This window comes from Centruroides sculpturatus, unplaced genomic scaffold (genome assembly GCF_000671375.1).
Source record: "Centruroides sculpturatus isolate CEXI.00-Female unplaced genomic scaffold, Cexi_2.0 scaffold346, whole genome shotgun sequence".
Classification (NCBI taxonomy): Eukaryota; Metazoa; Arthropoda; class Arachnida; order Scorpiones; family Buthidae; genus Centruroides; species Centruroides sculpturatus.
The window spans coordinates 371,674-397,967 of NW_019384533.1; the positions used below are offsets into that span (position 1 = coordinate 371,674).

Below are 26,294 nucleotides of genomic sequence, written 5' to 3' on the forward strand. Positions count from 1 at the left end.
AAACATTATAACATATTATATTCTATAGTCTCACTAAAAGGTGATTTTGAAGATTACCCCAAATATATATATATATATATATAGACTTATCCCACTAACTTGTTACTCGTTTTATATCAATTTTAAGAAATAAAAATATTTAAACTAAATTCTTTTATATATATTTCGATGAATAATATATATATTTTTTGAATTACTATTCAGATAAAATTCTGTACATAAATTCAACAAGTATTATTATTATTATTATTATTATTATTATTGTTATTGNACTTACTGAACTGAAGCAATCCTTCCATTGTTAGAAACATTTGTTAATGACTTTTAGAAATTAAGGAAGCAAGTTTCATTTTATTATAATTTTTGGCTTCTAATTGTCTATTTTTCTTTCAAAATATGTTTTATTATTATTTAATGAATGGCTGTTTTCATGATAGTCAATAAGTTATGACTTAGAAAATGTTGAAAACAGCTTGAATTAATGAATGATGGCTCTAATCTTTAGTTGAATCGGCTATGGCTTGATTTCCGTAACCATTACGTAGAGGAAGTTCCTTATCTGACATTCCAGATCTTGATATTTGTGTAACTGCTGTTGAAGGTTCGATATCTTGTGGAACTAGAAGATTTTGATTAGTCCCTCTTTGTTTGCTGCGATGAGAACTGGCTTTTTTCGTTTTAAGGAAAACACTGTTTTCCAAATGAAGCTGAGCATTTAAATCTTTGCCAGCTGCACAGGTGAAAGCTTTGGCAAAACTCTTTTTGAAGTTATCACTTAAAAAGGCATAAAGTATTGGATTTACGGCTGAATTTGTGTAAGATAAACAACCTGTTAAAAGCATTATGGTGAAGACAATCCCACTCTGACTCTGACGAGGGGGTAGAAATGTTAAATATACTTGTCCGATCCAATATGGTAACCAACAGATAACGTAAACGGTGATGACAGTAAGGACAAGGTAAGTGACACGTCTGTGTGTGCGTTTTTTCTCGCGAGACTTATTACGTGGTCCCACGCGACGTAACTTACAGATGACCAGAAAGTAAAACAGAAGAATCAATACTAAAGGGATGGCAAAACCAAGAGTGAAGGAATATAGCGTAAATGCTTTTTCACCGTTCATGTAAGTACTTTCTGGCCAGTATATGTTACAAGAATTACCCATTTCACTATTGAATACATTTGCGTACATATAAATCGGTACCATTAAAAGAGCAGAGGCGGTCCAAGCAGTCAAACAGATAAATTTTGCGATGAACGGTGTGCGATAACGAGGAGATGATATCGGATGGCAAACGGCCACGTATCTATCTGCACTCATTACTGTCAACAACAAGCTACTAGTAAATTGGTTAATAGAAGTAGTTGTCATGTAGATCTTGCACATAACTTGACCGAAAGGCCACGACTGAAATATCATAGTCGTCAAGAGAAACGGCAGACCTATGATAAACATCTCGTCAGCAAGAGCCAAATTAAATATATACATATTTGTCACTGTCTGCATTTTAGAAAATCTTATGACTACGTAAATAACCAGTGCATTGCCACATAGACCTACAATACAAACGATACCATAAAGAATTTTAGCGAATTCCAAAACTATAGCGGGTGGTAAAAAGAAATCATTGTCCATCCTTCCGGTGCAATTAGTCGGAAAACTATCATTAGTGAAAGTGCAATTTGTGAATGTCATAGATATGAAGTTTTCAACCTCTTGTTCCATATCTTCAATATCTTTTTATACAGATGTTTTATATGTAATGATTATTACGGTCGTGATGTAATTTTCGATCCTGATGAGAATTTATTCTGATGAGTTTTATACCCTGAAAAAAAAAAGAATAAAAAAAAGAGTAACAGTTATTTCACAATTTCAATTTAAATAACATAAAAAGAAGTTATAAAATATTTTAATTAAATATTTAAAAATAAATATAATTAATTTTTTTACGTATATTTTAATCAATTCAATTATAAAATATATTTTAGAAAATTTTTAATATTAAAGTATGAATGATGAGAAATTGATAAAATATTTATTTGGTTGAAAATTACATTTCATTTTATATTAATAAAATTAGAAGAAGCTGTAGAAAGATCCTAGATATAAGTAAAAGAATAATAACATTAGAGAATCCTTATTTACATCGAATGCAACCGTTAACTCACTAAAGGAATTTTTATTGATGTTCACATTTTTCATTCAATACACCTAGTTTGGTGGGTTGGATGGTTTGATACAGTTTGGCTCACAGCCAAAAATCTCTAAACATTTTTAAAATTGTTAAATATTGTTAAAGTTTACAAAGTTTTTTTTAAAAAGGACTATAATATTATTCGGTAAGCAAATTATAAATAATTCCAAATAAGAACCAACAAGAGATTTCGTGTCAGTAAATATGTTTTTTTTTTTTTTTTAAATACAATTTTCTAAAAGTAATACATAAATAGAAAAAGATAAACCTTGTCAGCTAAAGAAAATCGATTCATTATAGCAGAAAAAAAAACAACTTTATTCAGGAAATTGGTAAGTTCAATGGGGTATAACTTAATAGATGAGTATTGTCGATGGCAACAGGAAGAAATATCATACTCAAGATAGTTGTGAACATTTTCGGAGTAACAACTGGTTTCGAAAATCAAATTTTTTTTTCTTTTTATTTTCTCCAAGGAAAAATTGGAGAAAAGGCAAATATTGTTTGAAATATGAGGTTACAATGGGATGCAAATCAAAAGAGAAGCCTATATTCCTTGACAGGCTCTACGTTTCACTTTCTTTTTTATTCTGTCATAAAAAGCATTGGCAATTTCTTTTCTACTTTCCAAAATAGAACTCGTAAACAATAATATATTTTATAAAAATATGTCAAGTTACTAGATAATAATTGTAAATTTGTTATTAAACGTAGTAGAAATATGAAAGAATTTATATTATAAGTTACCCTTAATATAAAAACAAAAGAACTAATAATCATTTCGTAAAACAGACGTTAATTTATGAAAGTTTCATAAGAAAAATCTGTTTTGTTAACGTTTAAAAAAAAATTAATGGACAAAAATAAATTAACTTACATTCAACGAATTTCTGATTTCAAAATTAACATGAAGTTTTTATAGGAAAATAACAACCATTCTTTATAAATATTCGTAACATATTTTATATAAAATTATAAGAAGATTTTTTTTGTATTAATAATTGTTCTACTCTTTCACTTTCTGGAAGAATTTTCCGGCATAAAAATATTCAATAATCATAAAGAATATAAATGAGAATCTGTTTCTTAACGATTCCAACTGCTTGTTAGAAGGTCTTTGACCTCATTGACTATTTAAATGCAAAGTTTATCAATTTGTTAGTTAGAAGATATTCCACCACTCAATGTTGACAAGTACTCTTCTTGAGAATCGATTAAATAACAACAAAATACGAATATTCCTATATTAATTCTTCATTAAAAAATATTCGTTAATGTTTAATTCAATTAAATAATCTAAATAAAACATATTGTTTTGTTTAGAATATTAAATGATACAAACTCATTAATTATTTTATCATAATTAACATTCTTACAGTAATTTTAATTACAACGACAAACTTAATAAGAGCCATTAAAAATAATATTTAAAATATAAAATTAATTTAAGTATATCAATATGTGCGAAGAAACAGTTTTGTTAATAGAATAAATAATAAAATAAATATTCTATAATATATATTTTTTTAAATTTAGAAGATAAATGAAGTAAAAATGTTTCTAATATACACAATATACAGTACAGTACAGTACATATATCGTCCTCTGCGATAAACGTAAGATGGCATCCGTAAGAGATTTTTAATCTAGATTGATTGAAGAGTATTAACTTTACTATGATTGGTTGAAAAAATAAAAATAGGCGGAGATACATTTTTTTTTCCTGTCTATTTCGTTTTATCGACTAATCTTTTGCTAAATCTCTTTGGCTGTAATTGATATAACAACTTTACGTAATTATAGAAGTTTTATTTACTATTTTTTTATTTAAAATTCTATTTATTTGCGAATTAACTTATATAACATTATTATTAAATTATTCACAATGAAATCCTATAACTCTCTAATTATTTAGAATATATTCAAGCTTAAATTGAATATAATTTCATTTTAATTAGGTATAGCATCGTTCTAAATATTAAATTATAACGACAATATTAGCTGAATTGAGATAAAGGGAACAAGGATTGTTCTATTGAAACATCTATATTCTCTATATTATAAATAATTATGCAGGTTTTTAAAAATATAACTGATATAACTGATATTTCAACTGATATAAATCGAATTAATTTGAATATAAGAATATTTTTTTAAGCTCCAAAGTTTATTTCAGCTCTTCAAATTACATATTATATTATATACAGTAATTTTTTTTTAAAGTATATTTGTAAAACATGAAAGAATTATTCTCAAACTTCACTTAAATATTAACAGAAATATTTAAATTATTTTATATCTATCCTTAAAGACATTCAGTAGCATACTGAAGAAATATTTAAATTATTAATTTTTCTAAAAGGTTTATAAAAAAAATAAATTGTATTAAACGAAAAATATATTGATTACATTTATCGACTTTAAAAATAAATTTTTTTAATGTATTAAACTTCATAAATTTCTTATTAAAGAGTGAAAAATGAAAGAAGCTTTATAATCGCTTCATTAGTTTAAAAGGAGATTTTGAAAATTGAAATAACCTCTAATGATTTTTAGAGATTGAAATATTTTGCAAAAACACTTGTAAGATATTAAATATCTAAATTAATCTCACTTATATATTTTTAATAATAAAAATTCTTGTTTAAAACTTGGTATCGCTTATTTAATTATTTAAATGAAAGTCAAATAATTAATGTTGTTAATTATAATTTTAATAGAAATATATTTAATTTTTGACATTTTAAATTGTAAAATGAAAGTTATTTTATGTGTATAACACAGAAATAATTTAATATTTCGTTTTAAAAACAAAACAATTAATCTTTTTATTTTTTTTAAATTTAATTTTGAAGCGATAATTTTAAATTTTTCTGAATTTAAATATTAATTTTAAAATAAAATTTTATGTTGTATGTACACAATTTCTACGTGACATCGAAGAAGAAGGGGAAAAAGAGAGGTCATTCCTTCGACTACAGTGTTGCAGGCAATCATAACAAGAGTAATAATTGTACTGTATGATATAAAAGTTGTTTTACTACTTTAAATATGTTTCGTAACAAGATTAAATAAACTTCGAGAAAATTCTTCCAAAGTTTATTTATTTTTTTATTAATTCATAAATAAAACATAACTTCTAAAATACATTAACAAAGTATAAGCTAATCAATCATTCAGATTTTTTTTTCAACACTATAAACCTGTGTTATATATCTCTAAGAAATTTTTATGTTTAATTTTCTTTGGAAGCATCATTTTTGCAGTTATACATAATTAATTCAATGACTATATTTTGAAAAATGATTAGATGTTTTTACTTTTTAAATAGATATGCTAAGTAGTTTAAAGTAGACATCTTAAGTAGGTGTATTGATTTATATTAGAATAACGATGTTATTTAAAGAAGAATAACAAAAAATTGATAGTGTAATAGTGAAAAATATCTTCATTTTTATATTATATATTATTATATATATTATAATTAATAATGCTCCAATGGCATCTTTTTCGAATTTAATGTAATTACAAATCTATTTAGATTTCTTGTAAATTATAAAGTCTATGAATGTCCTTTTATAACTTTTTAAGTCAACATATTCTTTAAATTTATAGTGTTAATTTAGTATTTAATAAATAATTCTAATTAATTTACAANCTTAGATTTATTATTATATTAAACATATTTTTTATTATATATTCATTAATTTACAAAATAAATTTTTATTAGGTATAATTTTTTTTTTTGAAAGAAGATTCAAAATTCGAGAAATGTCAAGGGTGTTGTTATTTTGATTCATTTTGTAACATTTTAAATGAATATTTTATATTATTTTGTCTCTTTGTTTTAAGTCTTTTGTGCTTTCTAATACAACAAAGAAACTAAATAATTTTGTTTATCCTTCAGAACCACATCCAATTTTAACTTTAACAATAAATAAATTCATTTATTATCCTGTGTAATCTATAAGACACAATTAAATAAATCTGTTATGCCTATATATACGAGTATATATCATATAACATGACGATATATATTAATTACATGAGAATTTAATACTAAACTATAAATCATCATCACATAAGTTATATAAGATATTTTATAGATACTTATTGAAAAGAATTACCACTATAGTCCGTATGTCTGTCCTCCTGTCTTTCCTTAATCTCAAAAACGAAGTTAGATAGAAAAAAAAAATTGAGAACAAATATGGAAAAGTTTGAGGGTAGAAGGACCCCGATTAATTATATATAAACTTCCGGCACGTACCGGAAATCACATGATTTTAATTAAAAATTTTCCCCCGAAAGGAGTTTGATAGATGACCGGCATTAGTAATAGATTCTATTACTAATAGAAAAGTATGATGTAAAGGGTAAAGATACTACTAATTTGAGATGGAGAGCATATATTTTAAATTAAAAAAAATTACTAAATAATTGCTCGTTTCTTAATGTTTCTTAATGCTTACAAGATTTATTTTACTGTAAATAAATAAAATAGTAGTAGTTTTATTTAACGGTGAATAAAAATAGAAAAGATTTTTCAGCAATAGCAGTGATCTATTAAAATAAATATCGCTGCTGATATTTATTTTATTTATTATTTTAAGAAAATTCCAAAGTCAAGGGGAAAAAATACAGGAGTTTCAAGATATTGATCCAATTTGTAGTATTTTTTTTTTTTTAAGTTCGAATTGAATTTATTGAAATCGACGATTTCGAAAGGTCACGAAGAAAAATAGAAGCATCGATGTAATCTTTGGCTTTCACGACAATTGCTTTTTCTATGTGAAAAATAATCATGCACTTTTATGTATCACAAACATCACCATGCAAACCGTGAAAACAAGGTTAGGATATACTCAAAATATATATACCATTCCTTTTCACGTCAATGTAACTGATATCATTTTTTTTATCTTGTAGAATAAAAAAAAAATCAAATTTATTCTCCTAAATAAAATTTTAAAATAGAAATAAAGAAAATATAAATGATTAATTTATATAATTGATAATAATTTTTTCTATATAAAATAATTTTTTAATCAAGATGTAGAGTAGAAAACTTTTAAGAAAATTGAAAGATTGGATTAAAAAAAAAAATAATAATAATAATAAATTTATGTTTTATGCTATAAATTATAAATTTTACTACAAACAATAGATTCTTTTTCCTTTACAAATGCATTTCACTCCTCACAAAAATTTCATCAACATAGTTTATCTTTCAAATTCATAACGAATCTTAGGTTTATTCAATTGTTTATAAATCTGAGATAAAATTTAGAAGAGATGTATGTATTATCGTTTATTACATTAATCAATGTATTAATTTGGATTTTTATAAAATTTTATTGTTTTTTTACATAAAATATAAGATACAAAAATGTGCTTAGTTTTTGATAAAATGTAAAGATAACTTGTTCCTCAAATTATCTCTTTCTAATGACGAATTTTATTATTATGAGAATAGTCTTTTGACGAAATATATTTTCTGTAATACATTTAATATTTATAATACTTCATAGAAAAAAATCAGAGTATTCTTTTTAAATTAATTCTCATAATGTCTCGAGCAGCCTCAAAAATTACATAGCAGAAAGATAATATTCCTCTAGAACTTTAGTGAACGTTTAAAAAAATATATTACGGTACAAAGAAAAACTTATTGTTTAACGATTTTATAGTCTTTTTACTATATAAAAAACACATTTACGCATTGCGCCTAAAGCTTCAAAGGAACGTAATCCGCTACTGTAGAAGAGAGAATCTAAATAAATAACTTCTATCTTCTAAAGTACAAATTATTTTAATAGCTCTGAATATTCTTCATTTTCAATAAAATTAAAATTTTTTTGTTGTATTATACTTTTTCAATTGGGCAAAAAACTTTTGTTTCGAAGTTTTATATCTTAAATGATTAAATTTATATATTACTACTTTTATAATAATAGTAATAAATAAAGTTGTATTTATTAATCATATAATGGAATGTTTGCTCCTTTGATAATCAATAATATCTAACGTGGAAAACAGTTCATGTGCTCTGTGTCAATACAAAAAGAATCAGATAGATAAAACTGTATTTAGCTACGAGACGAAACTAAACTTCTATACTTCAAAAACATGGGAATTAAGATTATCTTTTATTGTCTAGATATTATTGAACCTGGTAAACTTCTTAAGAGGAGTTCCAATAGCATAGAAATTATGTCTATACATCCTACATTCTCTCTGGATCTTCTCTATAATTTATATTTAATCTCAAATAATTTAGCATATTACCGAAAGCTCATGGATTTTGTTATTATCCAGAACCAAATAATTTTTTCCGTTTATCGTTATCTAGGTATTGTTCATTGTTTAAGTTTACATGTGGTTTATATATCAGTATCTTGTTTCTACTTAAAAATATAGCCATTAAGAGCGTTAAAGAATCATGAATCGAGCNTGATTTTCCTTGTTCGTAGAAGCTTGTAGGAAACAGTTACATCTGTACAGTAGTGTCCTATATATATATATATATATTAGTATTACCAATAGATCTTTGCTAACAGTTATAGCCTATTAGATAAAAGGCTAAAGTTACTCTAGAGTTATAGCAGAAATTTATGCCTTAAATACATTTAATTTCAAACATTATAATATGAAATATAAATAATTAAGACATCTTTATAAAAGGAAACTAAAAATTAATTTTTATTTTATATAATTTTAAGTAAAAAATAAAAGTTTTATTATATATAAAAGCCTAAAGGGATAGCTTGATTTTAGTATGTAGATGACAACATATATAAATTTTATTATGTCAGCGAATAATATTAATTAAAAGTTCATTTAATAAAGAAAATTCGATTGTTATGATCGTAAATTGTATAATAATAAAATTATAAAAATTAAAGGAAAGTTTTATTATTAAATTACTTTCATCAAAGATAGTAATTTTTGTGAAATTAAAAATTTTTCTTTCGAGTCACTGCACTTGATTATATTAACGATTTTTTTTTCTCTTCTTTTTTTTCCCCTCTGTTACTCTGACATTAACGATTTTATTTTATTTTTTTTCTTTAACCTTGTAACATACGCAACGAAAGTGTTTCATGCAAACATTTACCGAGTAGATTTTGTGCATTTGTCAAATATCATTCGTTAATTTTCAAGATGTGTCTTTACAATCCTCTAGAGATTTTCCAATGTTTTCGTATCAAAGGAAATGGGATTTATTTCCGAGATCCAATCTCTGGAAGTAACCAAGCATTTTCTAACATGATAGAAAATAAGATTACTTTAAAACGACGTCTGTCAAGACAGAGAAGTGTTGATAAACACAAATCGCTTTTTTACAATTAATCCTAATAAATAATAAACCAGGAAGGCATCACCATTCAGGAATAACTCGAAAGCAAAATGGATTTCTGTCCATTCAGTAAATTCATTTCAGTTGATTTTATAATGATGAACGACTTGCTAACCAGTTTAAAGTATTTAACTAAAGAAAGTAATCAAATGCGACGTATTCATTATCTAACAAGATAATTATTAAATATAATTTTTGGGCGTTTAAGTGATCAATAACGTTGTAATTGAGACAAATGACGAAATTTTCTTTCTAGTAAACGATGTTGAATTCTGTTTTTTTTTTTTTTAAAAAAAAACGATGTTTACCCGGAAAAATTTCATTACTGACCAAGAAATATCGAAGAAACCATTCAGCAACCCATCACCTTAAGCGTTATAACACGACCTAGAACGTTAGCATTATCTAGATTTTCACATTTGAGAAGAAGAAATGCTCTTCGACGATAACTTTCCATCACATTTCCCATAAAAGATATTTGATAATATTGCTGAAGTGCTTTACATCTAAGTGAAAACAAGAATCAGAAAAAAAAGGTGTGTGTGTATATTAACATGGCTTTAGTTTGCATGAAGACGAAAGGAAACTAAACTTTTAGTAGTTTATACAAAGTGATGAATGAGTATAAATTTAATAAATTACTCTGTGGATGTAAAAATATAATGCAAATTTTCGTTTTGTTGATCGTGCCATTAGTAAATAAACATAAAAATTTCTTTATTCCCAGTTTACTTCGATAGTCGTAGGCTATGCTACATTTAAGAAAGTTAAAGTGAAGATGATGTTAAGAAGATATTAAGCGAATGTTTGCTGAGAAGCGATCGTAAGCAGTCAACCAGATGTTTGATATACTTTTTGAAGCGTGTATTTATCAATCAAACTATTCTACTACAAAAAAAAGGATTTATTTATTTTTTAAATGCTATATTTATTTTTATTAATTTTCGTAAAATTATTGTGTAATAAACGTGCAAAACTCTCTCGTATAAACAAATAAAACTTTATCCTTTTTATAAACTATTTAATTGTCTTTGAAAAGAAATGGGCGTTTTATATATATAATTTACATAATTATTCGCATAAAAATTAGAGAAAATCGATTACGTATAAAATTTATTATTATATAAAGATTCAAAGTAGTTAAAATCTTTGTATAATATAAACTTTCTCTTACGTTAATTTATAATATTTTCCACATTAAAATGCATTTTCATTTGTTCATTCTAAACACGCCTGCACGCACTCACGCAAAGACCAATTTTCCTTTCCCTATTCGTGTTTATCATTGCGAAATTTAGATGTTTTAAACTTTATACGATAAACTATGACTTTTATAGCTTAACTAGATGAAAATTTGATGGGCTATGAATGAATTATTTTCAAGAATTTTGTAATTTTAAAGAGAGTATAACATAATTTTCATTAGTTATTCTATAATAATTTTTATCGTAAATACGTTTAATGTAAATACAATAAACATTACAAAATCATTTACGAGTCTTTCGTATACTTGAGAAACGTTAATTAAAAAGAATAATAAGTTTAATAATAAAATTTTTATTTATAATTTTTTTGGGGTAGAAGAGCCGACATTTCACGAGTGATTAATGTTAAATAAAGGGCATATATATATATATATTTTTTTTACGCTATGTTAACTTCACGTATTGCGATTTTTATCATTAAATTTTTATTATTTACAGTAAAAAAATAATAAAAATGTCTACGAAATTTTAAAATAATCGTTAAAATCATTCGACAGATTCGATCGATTAGAAGATAGTAAAGGTCAAGTTTTAAAATAAATTATTATGATTTTTACGAAAATCCAATGGCTCTGGTATACACGAATATATATTATCAGTAGATAAATATAATGAAATTTATAAAAACCCAATAATATATTTTAAATTTAAAAAGAAAACATACAAGTGAAATGCAAAGTTCTTACAGAAAAGTAATAAATCTAAATTGAAGAATTTAAAATGAGATATAATTTTCCAATTTTTTAACACATAAAATATTATATTATATACACAAATTTTTAAATTAAATTTCGAATAATAGAAATTTTATGGTTTTATATGTAGTGATTTTAATATCACAAGATACATTCGTTTAAATTATATATTGTCTAATATTTTTATTGTTTCTACGTTATTTTATGAGTTGCATCTAAATTTTTTAACGATAAAGCTATAAATTATGGCAAAAACTTTTTTTTTACTATTATATTAAATTATTCTCTAAACTAAAATCCTGTTTATTTTATATATCGAATTCAATTATATTTTACTTCTGATAATATTTTATTTTTTAATTTCTATTAAAATAAATACATATTAACTGTAAAAAAAAAGTAGCGTGAGATACAAAATTTATACAGCAAAATTGTATTAAATAATAAATAAATATAATATCATGTAATGATTTCGTATTAAAGCATGTTGTATTTTCATTAGTTTAACACCTTTTTCGTGATTAACAAAGGACAGACATACGAACGGACGTTCGACAGTGAAAATGTATAGGTCTGTAATCTGAAAAATTGCAACCCAAAATCACTAAGTAAAAAAGTTATATTGTATATATACCATTTTCCCCCCCTTCTTTTTCAATAAGAGCTGCAACTATTATGTGTTTACAAATTGCAAGGCAAAGAAATAGAAGAAGAAAAATATAGAAATGAATATCTTTGCTTTTTTTAAAGTTATCCGGATTTGTCACTGATGAAGTCTAGATGATGAATAGTGTATAACAACGTATAGAAAGTCAATCACGTCGCAGCGGATAATCACTTTCGGAAGTTAGAGAAATTTACTAAGAGAAATAAATATGGTAGATAAACCTCGAGAATCATTTAAGAAAAAGAAATAAGCCTATATAAGACGTTAAATTCTACGTTATTTTTTTTTTTTTTTTAGTAAACATAAGAGAAATTTGATTTTTTTATTACACCGGTGGACGTAATTAATAGTGTATTTTCTCCAAAACAAACTTTTTCATTTAAAGTTACAAAGTTGATTATCGAAAAACAATCACGATCTATTATTGTAGATTGAAAAGAAGAAGATAAAGAAGAAAAATATGATAAACGAAAAACTTTTCTATATCGAAAATTGAATTACAAAGAGAATCTGAAGACATTTAAAATCAAAATTTAAAAATATATTTACATATTTTACATATTAAATTAAATATTTACACGCAGCTATATATGTATTTGGTTGAGGTATAAATTGATAATATCTTAAGTTATACTGTATTAGAAAAGTAATGTGTACAGTAACGTTTAAGCAAATGTATATAATAACAATAATATTCTTTCGATGTTTTATATATAAAAATTCAGAATAAAACATTTTTAATTTTCTAATTAGTAAATCTAAAGCTGAACAATTTTCATTGGTTTCTTTATTTAATCTATTGTCAACTTGAAAATATGATATTGGAAAAAGAAATCAAGAAGGCCTTCAATTAAGTTTTGTTCTCTCTAGAGACGTCTGCACAGATAAATCGGATAACAAAAGAAATGTAAAACAGCTTCGCCTAGACCATCAAAGTCCTGAATCATGGCACGGTGACGTCTGAAAGGAAGATCGAGTTCTTGACATGCGGAAATGTCTCCGAAGTGAAAAATGGAGACACCAACTTTGTCACAAATTTAAAAATAAGAGTAAACTCTTCTAGAATTATTTACAATGTTGAAAAATTTTTTAAAAAAAAGAAGAAGAAAACAATTGGTTTTCATTGATGGTTGAATAATGATTCTTGTCTAAACTTCATTCAGTTTTCTTTCTTTTTTCTTTTGAAAAATCTGTCTTAACATCAAATGCAATTATTTTATTAATCAGTATTATATTTTAATATTGATTTTTCGTATAATAGCTGATTATTTTTACAATTTCTTTACATTTTTTTTAAACCAAAATGACACAATAGTTCAAAAGAAGAAATAAAAATAACACAGATAAAATATATTTTATTCTTTTTAAATCTTTACTATTTAATATAAATAAATTCAAAACTCAATTATCAAATTAAATTACATACAAAATAATAAATTTAATCAATTAAATAAGAAAACAAGTTTGTTTGTCTCAGTTGAACTTGTTTTGATTCAATGAACTCAATACATTCTATCAAAAACACAGCTAGTTATAAATATAATTGGTAATTTATAGTTCCTTTCCATTCTTCAATTCAGNTCATTCAGTTTTCTTTCTTTTTTCTTTTGAAAAATCTGTCTTAACATCAAATGCAATTATTTTATTAATCAGTATTATATTTTAATATTGATTTTTCGTATAATAGCTGATTATTTTTACAATTTCTTTACATTTTTTTTAAACCAAAATGACACAATAGTTCAAAAGAAGAAATAAAAATAACACAGATAAAGAAATCAGGATTAAATTTTGCTTAAGAACTATCTTCAGAATAAAGTCCATTTTTCTTCATTTTTGATCAAAAGTAAATAAATAAAAATAACACAGATATAGAAATCAGGATTAAATTTTGCTTAAGAACTATCTTCAGAATAAAGTCCATTTTTCTTCATTTTTGATCAAAAGTTCTTTCCAACTTTTGATAGAAACTATTCACCTGAAACTTTTCCTATAAATCTTATCTAAATTAAAATTATATATTTAATATACATATTATCAGATATCAATATATTTTTCAAAAAATTGTAAACATACATTTACATATATTTTAAGTTCACTAATTTTTAATTCTAATTTATTCTCCAATTAAATAATTACATTTTGTCAAAAATAAATTCAATTAACAAATATACCTTATAAATTATATATAAATTATAATTTAATGTAAAACATTACAATAAAAATTAGATATAAATTCATTTTGTGAACAAAGATTAAAATAAAAAAAAACTAATTGTGATGATTCAAATTATTCTAAACACATTAGATCATTTAACACTGTGCATATTATGTTTAATTAAATTATTAGTAAATAAAATCTATTTAATTCTTTTAGATATATTTAACAAATTTATCAATTTTATAATTAATTTAGTATTTAATTTTTAAAAAATTCTAATTTTCAACAACAGTACCAAAACACTTTTTAAATTCGGATAAAATTTTTTTGGCTATGTTTAAATACCTTCCTCGGTTTTGTCTTAATATAATATCGAAAAGGATTAAAATTTTATTCCTTTTTTGTTCTTTATTGTGATGTTGTATTAAGTGCAACCTAAGCTACTAGAATTCAGCTACTGTTATTACTTCTGAACCCAGTTGGTTTGATTATACTATAGTAATTTATAATAAATTTTAGAATTTTTAAAAAGTTTTCTGGGAAAAAATTTTTGAAAAGTCTTTAATGCTTTTATGCTTTGTTAATTTTCAAGCTTTCATTATTGATTAACAACATATTCAATCACACTTCTTTATAAAGTCTAATACAATCAATTAAATGGCAAAACAATTAAGACTTTTCTAGCATAAAAATCAGTTAATCTAGATATGGATCTTCAAAAGAGTCTGAGAAGCAAGCAGCTGGGCACATTTCCCTGAAAATGCATATTCAAGTTCTCTTCCTTTCCAACTGACTATTTTTCAAACTTTTTTACTGACATCTCTTTACTAATTTAAACTTCAATATATCAGCATGTTTTAAATTATGTCATAACTTTTTTAAGAGATATAAGCAAAATCAAAATATTCAAACTAACAGAAATTGAAATGTTTTCTATTGAAATAAACTGTAAATAAATAAAATGTAAATACAAATATGTAAAAATTCTACATTTTTAGATAAAGATTATAAAGATAAAATAAATATGTAAATAACAGTATTAAAAATAACTATCTCATATTTACTTATTTTAAAAATTTTATTGTATTTTCAATTTATTTTTACATTAAATCAAGCATTTCATTTTTTCACAATCATAATGTATTAATTTATCTTCATATATTCAAATTCAACATATTCTATATTCATTTTCTTTAAACATATTATAATAGAGTATTTCAATTCCTGTTACTTTTACTAAATTAAGTATTCAAATTCATTACTTTAATTTTTTGCATGTCTTTCAAAAGTATTTATTTTTTAATAAATATATATTAAACACACAAGAGCTTTAAATCATTTTAAAAATTTCATCTTTCTCTAATTATTAAGCATATATTTGTAACAATCAAATTAAAGTTCTCAACTCAGAAATTTTTTTCTTAAATATTCTATATTATTAATATCTTTGCTACATTATAATTTTTTTTTAAATCTTAATTTAAAATTTCCAAATAATTTCCTTTCTAATTTCAATAATTGCTATTATATAAAAAAAAATCTTTATTATAAAAAGATCTGAAATTCAAATCACATCTTTCATTGAAGTCATTATTTTAATATCATTTTTTAAAAATGCAGTGTAATCATTTATTATTGAGTGTGAAAAAATTTTTCCATTTTTATAGCAATAATATATATTATATATANTCGATAGTCGTAGGCTATGCTACATTTAAGAAAGTTAAAGTGAAGATGATGTTAAGAAGATATTAAGCGAATGTTTGCTGAGAAGCGATCGTAAGCAGTCAACCAGATGTTTGATATACTTTTTGAAGCGTGTATTTATCAATCAAACTATTCTACTACAAAAAAAAGGATTTATTTATTTATTTATTTTTTAAATGCTATATTTATTTTTATTAATTTTCGTAAAATTATTGTGTAATAAACGTGCAAAACTCTCTCGTATAAACAAATAAAACTTTATCCTTTTTATAAACTATTTAATTGTCTTTGAAAAGAAATGGGCGTTTTATATATATAATTTACATAATTATTCGCATAAAAATTAGAGAAAATCGATTACGTATAAAATTTATTATTATATAAAGATTCAAAGTAGTTAAAATCTTTGTATAATATAAACTTTCTCTTACGTTAATTTATAATATTTTCCACATTAAAATGCATTTTCATTTGTTCATTCTAAACACGCCTGCACGCACTCACGCAAAGACCAATTTTCCTTTCCCTATTCGTGTTTATCATTGCGAAATTTAGATGTTTTAAACTTTATACGATAAACTATGACTTTTATAGCTTAACTAGATGAAAATTTGATGGGCTATGAATGAATTATTTTCAAGAATTTTGTAATTTTAAAGAGAGTATAACATAATTTTCATTAGTTATTCTATAATAATTTTTATCGTAAATACGTTTAATGTAAATACAATAAACATTACAAAATCATTTACGAGTCTTTCGTATACTTGAGAAACGTTAATTAAAAAGAATAATAAGTTTAATAATAAAATTTTTATTTATAATTTTTTTGGGGTAGAAGAGCCGACATTTCACGAGTGATTAATGTTAAATAAAGGGCATATATATATATATATTTTTTTTACGCTATGTTAACTTCACGTATTGCGATTTTTATCATTAAATTTTTATTATTTACAGTAAAAAAATAATAAAAATGTCTACGAAATTTTAAAATAATCGTTAAAATCATTCGACAGATTCGATCGATTAGAAGATAGTAAAGGTCAAGTTTTAAAATAAATTATTATGATTTTTACGAAAATCCAATGGCTCTGGTATACACGAATATATATTATCAGTAGATAAATATAATGAAATTTATAAAAACCCAATAATATATTTTAAATTTAAAAAGAAAACATACAAGTGAAATGCAAAGTTCTTACAGAAAAGTAATAAATCTAAATTGAAGAATTTAAAATGAGATATAATTTTCCAATTTTTTAACACATAAAATATTATATTATATACACAAATTTTTAAATTAAATTTCGAATAATAGAAATTTTATGGTTTTATATGTAGTGATTTTAATATCACAAGATACATTCGTTTAAATTATATATTGTCTAATATTTTTATTGTTTCTACGTTATTTTATGAGTTGCATCTAAATTTTTTAACGATAAAGCTATAAATTATGGCAAAAACTTTTTTTTACTATTATATTAAATTATTCTCTAAACTAAAATCCTGTTTATTTTATATATCGAATTCAATTATATTTTACTTCTGATAATATTTTATTTTTTAATTTCTATTAAAATAAATATATATTAACTGTAAAAAAAAGTAGCGTGAGATACAAAATTTATACAGCAAAATTGTATTAAATAATAAATAAATATAATATCATGTAATGATTTCGTATTAAAGCATGTTGTATTTTCATTAGTTTAACACCTTTTTCGTGATTAACAAAGGACAGACATACGAACGGACGTTCGACAGTGAAAATGTATAGGTCTGTAATCTGAAAAATTGCAACCCAAAATCACTAAGTAAAAAAGTTATATTGTATATATACCATTTTCCCCCCCTTCTTTTTCAATAAGAGCTGCAACTATTATGTGTTTACAAATTGCAAGGCAAAGAAATAGAAGAAGAAAAATATAGAAATGAATATCTTTGCTTTTTTTAAAGTTATCCGGATTTGTCACTGATGAAGTCTAGATGATGAATAGTGTATAACAACGTATAGAAAGTCAATCACGTCGCAGCGGATAATCACTTTCGGAAGTTAGAGAAATTTACTAAGAGAAATAAATATGGTAGATAAACCTCGAGAATCATTTAAGAAAAAGAAATAAGCCTATATAAGACGTTAAATTCTACGTTAATTTTTTTTTTTTAGTAAACATAAGAGAAATTTGATTTTTTTATTACACCGGTGGACGTAATTAATAGTGTATTTTCTCCAAAACAAACTTTTTCATTTAAAGTTACAAAGTTGATTATCGAAAAACAATCACGATCTATTATTGTAGATTGAAAAGAAGAAGAAAAAGAAGAAAAATATGATAAACGAAAAACTTTTCTATATCGAAAATTGAATTACAAAGAGAATCTGAAGACATTTAAAATCAAAATTTAAAAATATATTTACATATTTTACATATTAAATTAAATATTTACACGCAGCTATATATGTATTTGGTTGAGGTATAAATTGATAATATCTTAAGTTATACTGTATTAGAAAAGTAATGTGTACAGTAACGTTTAAGCAAATGTATATAATAACAATAATATTCTTTCGATGTTTTATATATAAAAATTCAGAATAAAACATTTTTAATTTTCTAATTAGTAAATCTAAAGCTGAACAATTTTCATTGGTTTCTTTATTTAATCTATTGTCAACTTGAAAATATGATATTGGAAAAAGAAATCAAGAAGGCCTTCAATTAAGTTTTGTTCTCTCTAGAGACGTCTGCACAGATAAATCGGATAACAAAAGAAATGTAAAACAGCTTCGCCTAGACCATCAAAGTCCTGAATCATGGCACGGTGACGTCTGAAAGGAAGATCGAGTTCTTGACATGCGGAAATGTCTCCGAAGTGAAAAATGGAGACACCAACTTTGTCACAAATTTAAAAATAAGAGTAAACTCTTCTAGAATTATTTACAATGTTGAAAAATTTTTTAAAAAAAAGAAGAAGAAAACAATTGGTTTTCATTGATGGTTGAATAATGATTCTTGTCTAAACTTCATTCAGTTTTCTTTCTTTTTTCTTTTGAAAAATCTGTCTTAACATCAAATGCAATTATTTTATTAATCAGTATTATATTTTAATATTGATTTTTCGTATAATAGCTGATTATTTTTACAATTTCTTTACATTTTTTTTAAACCAAAATGACACAATAGTTCAAAAGAAGAAATAAAAATAACACAGATAAAATATATTTTATTCTTTTTAAATCTTTACTATTTAATATAAATAAATTCAAAACTCAATTATCAAATTAAATTACATACAAAATAATAAATTTAATCAATTAAATAAGAAAACAAGTTTGTTTGTCTCAGTTGAACTTGTTTTGATTCAATGAACTCAATACATTCTATCAAAAACACAGCTAGTTATAAATATAATTGGTAATTTATAGTTCCTTTCTATTCTTCAATTCAGTTGAAGTTTTATAATTCCTAAATAGTCGAAAGAAAAACCATTCTTAATCACTGTAACGTTCATTTAATCTGATATATGATATAATGGGTTACGTGACAAGAAAGCGGAGACATAAATATTGAATTATGACCATACTTTCCTGTTTATAGTTTTATGGTAAAACTAAAAAAACATTAGGGAAGTGAAAACTAAAATCTGCAGATTTGTCGTCGATTTTTTTTACTAATTCTCTACAGTCAAAGAAAGCAGAAGCGTGTTCATATCCTTTAGCAGTGGAATCAAATGGAAACAAACTTAAAGAGAGGAAGGAAAACAACAGAGCACAAGTAAAAGAAAGAGGCAGCAGAGACTTCAACCAGAGAACAAAGTGACCGAGCGGATAAAAAAAAAAAAGAGAAAGGATTGTGTTCAGTCGAGAAGATAGAGATTATGTTTCTACCAATCTTCAAATTTAACGTGTTTAGTTTTGCTTTTATTGAATACATTATGTGATACGATATTATAATACAATTACAGAGAATAAATAATACAGTATAAACAATGTATTCTTCACACAACTATGAAATTACTAAATAAATTTCATTCAAATATATGCTCTCAATCTCAAACTAGTAATGTCTTGCCCCTGTACATCATACTTTACCTGTTAACAATAGAGTCGTGCCGGTCGTCTATCTAACTTCTTCCGGGGGATTTTTTTTGAAATTAGGACCTCCTGCTCATAGTTTTCCATATTCAGTCTGGAATTTTATCTAACTCCGTTCTCGAGATTAATTAAGAAATGACAGACAGACAGACAGACGGACATCAATTAGGTCTACATTTTTTTTTAAATAATTGCAGCCCAATTAAAATTTAAGCACTAAAAATATTTCAAAAATTACTATAAAATTAACATTGCTAATAAGAAATTTCATACTTAACTAATTTCAAATGAAATTTCTTCAGCCAAATTCTTCTTATTTCTATACGAAATTTTTGTTTATTTTTCCAGAAAGAAATTCAAGAAAAAAAATATAGAAGAATATGGAATGAAATTTACATTTTTTACAGGCATAAAAAATGAAAATTTCTTTTTCAAATTTGTTACTTTTATGTATTTTGAGATAGACAATCATACATATAACTGTATTACTTTTCAACTTTATAAATTGACGTGATGGAAATACAAAACAAGATGTTATTGAAATAGTGAAAAAAATTTTTTTTTTTTATTATAAGATTAAATTTAATATATTTTTATAGAAATTCGTTTTTTATAAAGTAATTCTAGAATAATTTAATAAATAGAAAAAGTTGATAAAAATTGGATTATTAAAGATATAAATTTATGTTTCTGATTGTTAAATCTAATATTAAAACTAAGGTATAAACTATTAAATATAAATTTTATTAAACAATTTATTCAAATATTTCATTTTTCAATTCTAATAATCTCGATTTTTTTTTTATTCTCTTAAATGAAAATCATCAAAAGATTTAATTCTTGAATTTTTATGTAAAAAATAAAGAAAATAATAATAAAAAATTTAATAGAATAAAATCATAAAATATTAACCGTTTAGAAATTTTAAAAAGTTTTTTTAAAAAATAATAAATAAATAAATAAATAAAAACTTAAGAGAAATTAGTGTAAACAAGTTTGAAAGTTCAGATAAGAATTTCAGCAAAGGAGAAGGATTTCAAATATAATTTTCACACCGAATTTACTATTAATAAGTTTAATCAAGAAACAAAAGAGTGAACCAATTTCAACTGGCTTTTCCCCAGATTGCAATCACTTCCATTGCTCCTTCCACTCAACTTAATTTTAAAAAATCTTATACAAGAGCTACTCAATAATTTATTAGATTTTCTTTTGTTTCTTTTCTCTTAATTACCTTTAATTTATATGTATATTAAAAGTATTTTTATTTTTAACTGCAATTATTTTACGTAACATAATTATAAATATTAACATTTATATTTATATTGTAGGAGAAAGTAAAGAAAGAGCATTTTTTTTTTCTTTTTTGCTTCTCCGGATCTGTTATATATAACAATGACAAGTATGGCGATCAATCAAAAAATGACCCCGAAAGATTATTACATTTTTGGACTCGGGGGACTTCGAAACGTCCAGAAATACAGAGAAAAAATCCGTAAATATACATGTAATGGATATTTATTTGTGTTTGTGAGAGACACGATTTTGTTCATCTTCTTTGAAGCTTAATAACTTCTATTTTTTTGTGAAAAATTTATGAAATTTTGCATGGAGGTTTGTGTATTAGGTGGATTGATGCTATTGAATTTTGGTGGTTAAAGGTCGACGGGGTAGAGAGATAAAGTAGGGTCGTGTATCGTATCTCGAAGTAGGGTCGGACTTAATGACGATTTTAGTTATTAGCATTTACTATTCTTTTTATAAACTTCATTCCTACTCTCAAAATTAATCTTTTTTCCATTTTATAATAATTAAAAATGTAAACAGTTTTTTTTAATGTTGCCGAGAAAGTTAAGCGATTCTTTGCTGGATTGTTTACATTTAAATGGACCTACATTACATATTTTGAATCCACATCTCAATTAATGGAAAATGGTAAAGTTTAATCAAAATCTATCGAATGGATTTTAAGAACGAACACAATTCTGTAAGCTTCATAGCTAATACTCCGCTTCAAATATAATAACGTAGTAAATTTCAAAAATTATTTCAATAATTCAGTAATATTTGGTGATAAAGAAGTAAAGATTTAAATTTAAAAAAAAAATTATTTATAAAAATTTTTATCGTGTTTTGTATCAATAAACCAAGAAATTTTGATTATTTTTAGCATTAAAACAGTACTTTTTACTTTCAGAAAGGGTATAAAATTTTGAAGCAATTGTAAATAGAGTGTAAAAATATTAGAAACGTTTTCATATTTAAAGAGAAACTCATAAAAAAGGTAGGCAGGAAGATGAGATATTTGTAAATATTTTTAATATATACCACGGCAAATTATTTATATGGATTATTCAAGCACGAAAATTCTACGCCAAAAAGCTAATAAAAGAATTAAAGTTATTTATTTTATATTTTTGGAAATACGTGCAAATAGTTCTTGAAAACTTTTTTTTTTATATGATTTTCAATAGAAAACTCTCGTTTATATAAAATGTAAAGTTTGAATGTAGAAAGTTTGTAAATATTATTCTTTAGAAAACGTTCTTCTTAAGAAAATAATATCATATATAATACAAAAATATGGATTTAATGCCATAGAAAAATTTTTCAAAGTAAAGAAAATTTTAATATATAATAATGATTCTTGTCTAAACTNTTATTCTTAAAATAATTTTATAATGTTAAAGGAAAAGTATGATTTACAGGGGCAAGCCACTACTAATTTGAGATGGAAAGCATATATTTTAAATTAAATAAATTAAAAATATGATTAAAAAATTGCATTTCAAAACAACTTTATTTTCAACTAAAATTAGTAAAAAAATTTTTTTTTAAATTAATAATTATCAAAAGAGCATCCTTTGAAGTAGGCAATTTTCTAAATTTTTGATAAATCTGTAGTTTCAAATGATACATTGTTTGAGTGACACTTCCACGTCTTTAACGTTGACAAATGATACTAATCCTCGATATTAAAATATGTTTTCGTAGTTTAAACTAAATCAATTCAAAGTCTTTCATCTAAATTGTATAATTTAAATGGAAGAACAGATATTTTAAATTACTCTATGCTTAATTAAGTGCTTTTGTTTACTCTGTAAACGAATAGAAATCTTGGCTTAGTAAATTTTATTTGTTTCCTGTTTTTTTTTCTTAAATTAAACTCTGAATTTAAGAATATTATTAACGATTAAATGGTGTATTTGTTTATATTTTCCTGCAAGTTAATTTCTTTAGCTAGATCATTATATTAGTATTACCGCAACTCGTAGTTATTCCAGTTAATTGACCTCCTTTCTATAATTAAATTAGATGAATCAGTGAAACTCAGACAAAACTGTTGTAGGAATTGCTAGATTCTTTCTAATAAAAGTTAGTTAATTATATATTAAAATATAGTAAAATTTTCAGCTGAATTTATGATTAAAATTTCGACTATTCTTCAAAAAGTAATCGAGTTTTTTCTAACATTTAAATTGAATTTAGTTTAGTAAATAATTATATCTATTGCTTTTGTATACTTTTGTTTTAGTATTATTATTATACACTTTAATGGTAATCATTAGAGCGAAATTTAATGATCTTCTAAGGCTCAATTATTTTGTAAAATAAGTAAATAAAATTAAAATTATATTATAAATTTCAAACAAGAATCGAAAACTTTGCAAATTAATTCTTAAAAAGAAAAAAAAATTTGCTGCTTGTCTACTCTTACCTTTATCATTTTTATCTTGTGAAAGTTGCCTTGTAATATATAATTTTTTTCTTTCACTAAATTTTAAATATATTATTAAAAAGTAAATAAAAATTATATATTTTTCTTTATTTTTCTTTGAAATTTTCTAAATTGTTCATTGATTTTTTGTTGTGGACAGAATGAGAAAATCATAGACAGTGATGAGAAAAATACTGTTATTTCTTGTAATTATTATTCTACACGAGTAATAACAAATTCTTTTTATAAGCCAAGGTTATTTCTTCCAGAAAAATATTATCTCGAGTTTTAACCAGTAAATCAGTGAACAAATTTCTAATTTTTAATGTTGTCATAAGACGGAAAGTAAAATAATAAAATAGATTAATATTATAAGTTTTGTAAAATTTAAAGTTTCTATGCTTTATAATTAAAAAAAAAATTCATAATATCAACATAAATCCAAAAATAATTAATTATGCGTGAAAATAAACCGGATCTAGACTTAAATTTTATCTCCGGTTTCCCATTATAAATGCAATTTATAGAAAAATTGTGTTCAGATCTTATAAATATTAATGAGAAACGTTAAGTTTTGAGGACAAATTTTTCATAATTTTGGAAACTGATTAAGTGTTGGATTCTCATATGATTTATTTGTAATTTTAAACTATAAACGTGTACATTGTATACGAAAATAGAAGTTTGTTTTTATATATAAAAATAATTTTTTTTGTAACTAGTTTAGGTTAAGTTACGACTTTTTCTTTTTTTTTGGTCGCAAAAACTTTTTCTTCTATTAATAAAAATTAATTCCGGCAATGAAAAATTTACTGGGCAATCTGGAAAAAATTTATTAGGACACTTAATCTGAATTTTCCTCATAAAATTAAGAGAAACCCGCTGTAATAAAGAAACATCACATAAAAAACGAACAGAAAGAAACCTCTAACAGATAAGAAGAAATTAAGAATTAAAAAAACGTTCAGTAACGAGTTGCTTAACTTTCCCGGCAATATTTAAAATTTTGGTGGAGTCATCTGTTAAAATGCTTTTTTTTTAATAAAATAATATTATATATTTTTAATTATTATAAAATTGTCAAAAAGCTTAATTTTTATGATATGGATGGGTTTTATAATGCTAATAACGAGTAAAATCGTCATTAAGTTCGACCTTATTCGAGATACGATACACAATCACCCTTTATCTTCCAACCTCTTTGACCTTTAACCACCAAAATTTAGTAGCATTAATCTACCTAATATACAAACCTTCCTGCAAAATTTCAGAAATTTTCCACAAAAAGCACAGAAGTTATTAAGCTTCAAAGAAGGTGAACAAAATCGTGCCCCACAAACACAAACATCCATATATATATATAGAAAAAACCCTCGAAATTTTTTGCATTTCTTTGGACTTTTTATGTCCAAAAATGTAAAAATTTTGGAGTAATTTTTTTCATTGATTTCCATACTTTCTCATAGTTATATAAAACAGTATTTTTCCTTTCCAAGATTCATCCTTTGATCACTGGCGCTCTATAAATCTCCATACAAATTACTGATGCCGTAAACAGTGATGAATGTAAAGTTATAACAGATTTTCGTAACTTATATTACGAAATATAATGTAGATAACCCATTTGTAAATTAAATTTCCCATCAGAATATACAAGATACATATTTATAAATGTCGAGTAATCATTCATAACATCAGAATGAAATATGTTATTCGAGTCATAATCAAGTAGAAACTCGAATTGGGATTTACAATTTATGATTAAGGGAAAGCTATTTATGTATAGTACTTGTACTTGTACTTGTACATTAAGCTAGAGATTCTTTTATTATACGTGATTTATCATCAATAATTTGCGACTAGAAATAACTTTTACTACATCTTCGAACACGCCATTATTAGAAAAGATTACGTATCATAAAAGTTTATTAATTCGAAAATCATTCTTCTGATGATTTATCATTTGTAAAACTTCACAAATTTAATTAACATTAAGTAATTTTAATTTAAAAAAAATATATATATATATAATTAGCGTTTAAATGTCTTTAAAATAAGGTAGAAAACAACAAAATTAAAGTAGAAAAGATTTAGTTACAAAAGTTTAAACGAGGAAACTTTATTTAAAGTAGGCGATTTTGTAAAATAAATCTCTTAATATTACTTCTTATTCTCTGTAGAAGAAGAAGAAAAAGAAAATTTTTTAATATTCATCCTCCATAAGAATGTAGAGGATTTTTTTTTTCAAACTAATAATAAAAATCGTCTTTTGAAAGTCTCTAGACAAAGATTTAAGGAAGGAAAAAAGTTTTATATGAAGAAAAGATAAATATTTCTTTTGTATTTCTTCATTTACATAAATATTTTGGGAATTTATAATATATAAAATATTAAAATTGTAATTATTATTATTATTA

The 26,294-nt window shown here is 23.8% G+C and overlaps 1 protein-coding gene across 3 annotated transcripts in view; it reads right to left on the bottom strand.

Annotated features, from left to right (window-relative positions):
• Positions 1-404: 404 nt before the first annotated feature.
• The window catches only part of LOC111623109 (somatostatin receptor type 2-like), a 42,969-nt gene continuing 17,079 nt past the window's right edge, over positions 405-26,294 (bottom strand). For all 3 annotated transcript variants that reach the window (XM_023365592.1, XM_023365590.1, XM_023365591.1), the window contains exon 2: positions 405-1,830. In XM_023365592.1, coding sequence (XP_023221360.1) covers positions 495-1,727 — 1,233 coding nt within the window. In that variant the 5' untranslated portion in view covers positions 1,728-1,830 and the 3' untranslated portion in view covers positions 405-494. The remainder of the gene's footprint in view (positions 1,831-26,294) is intronic.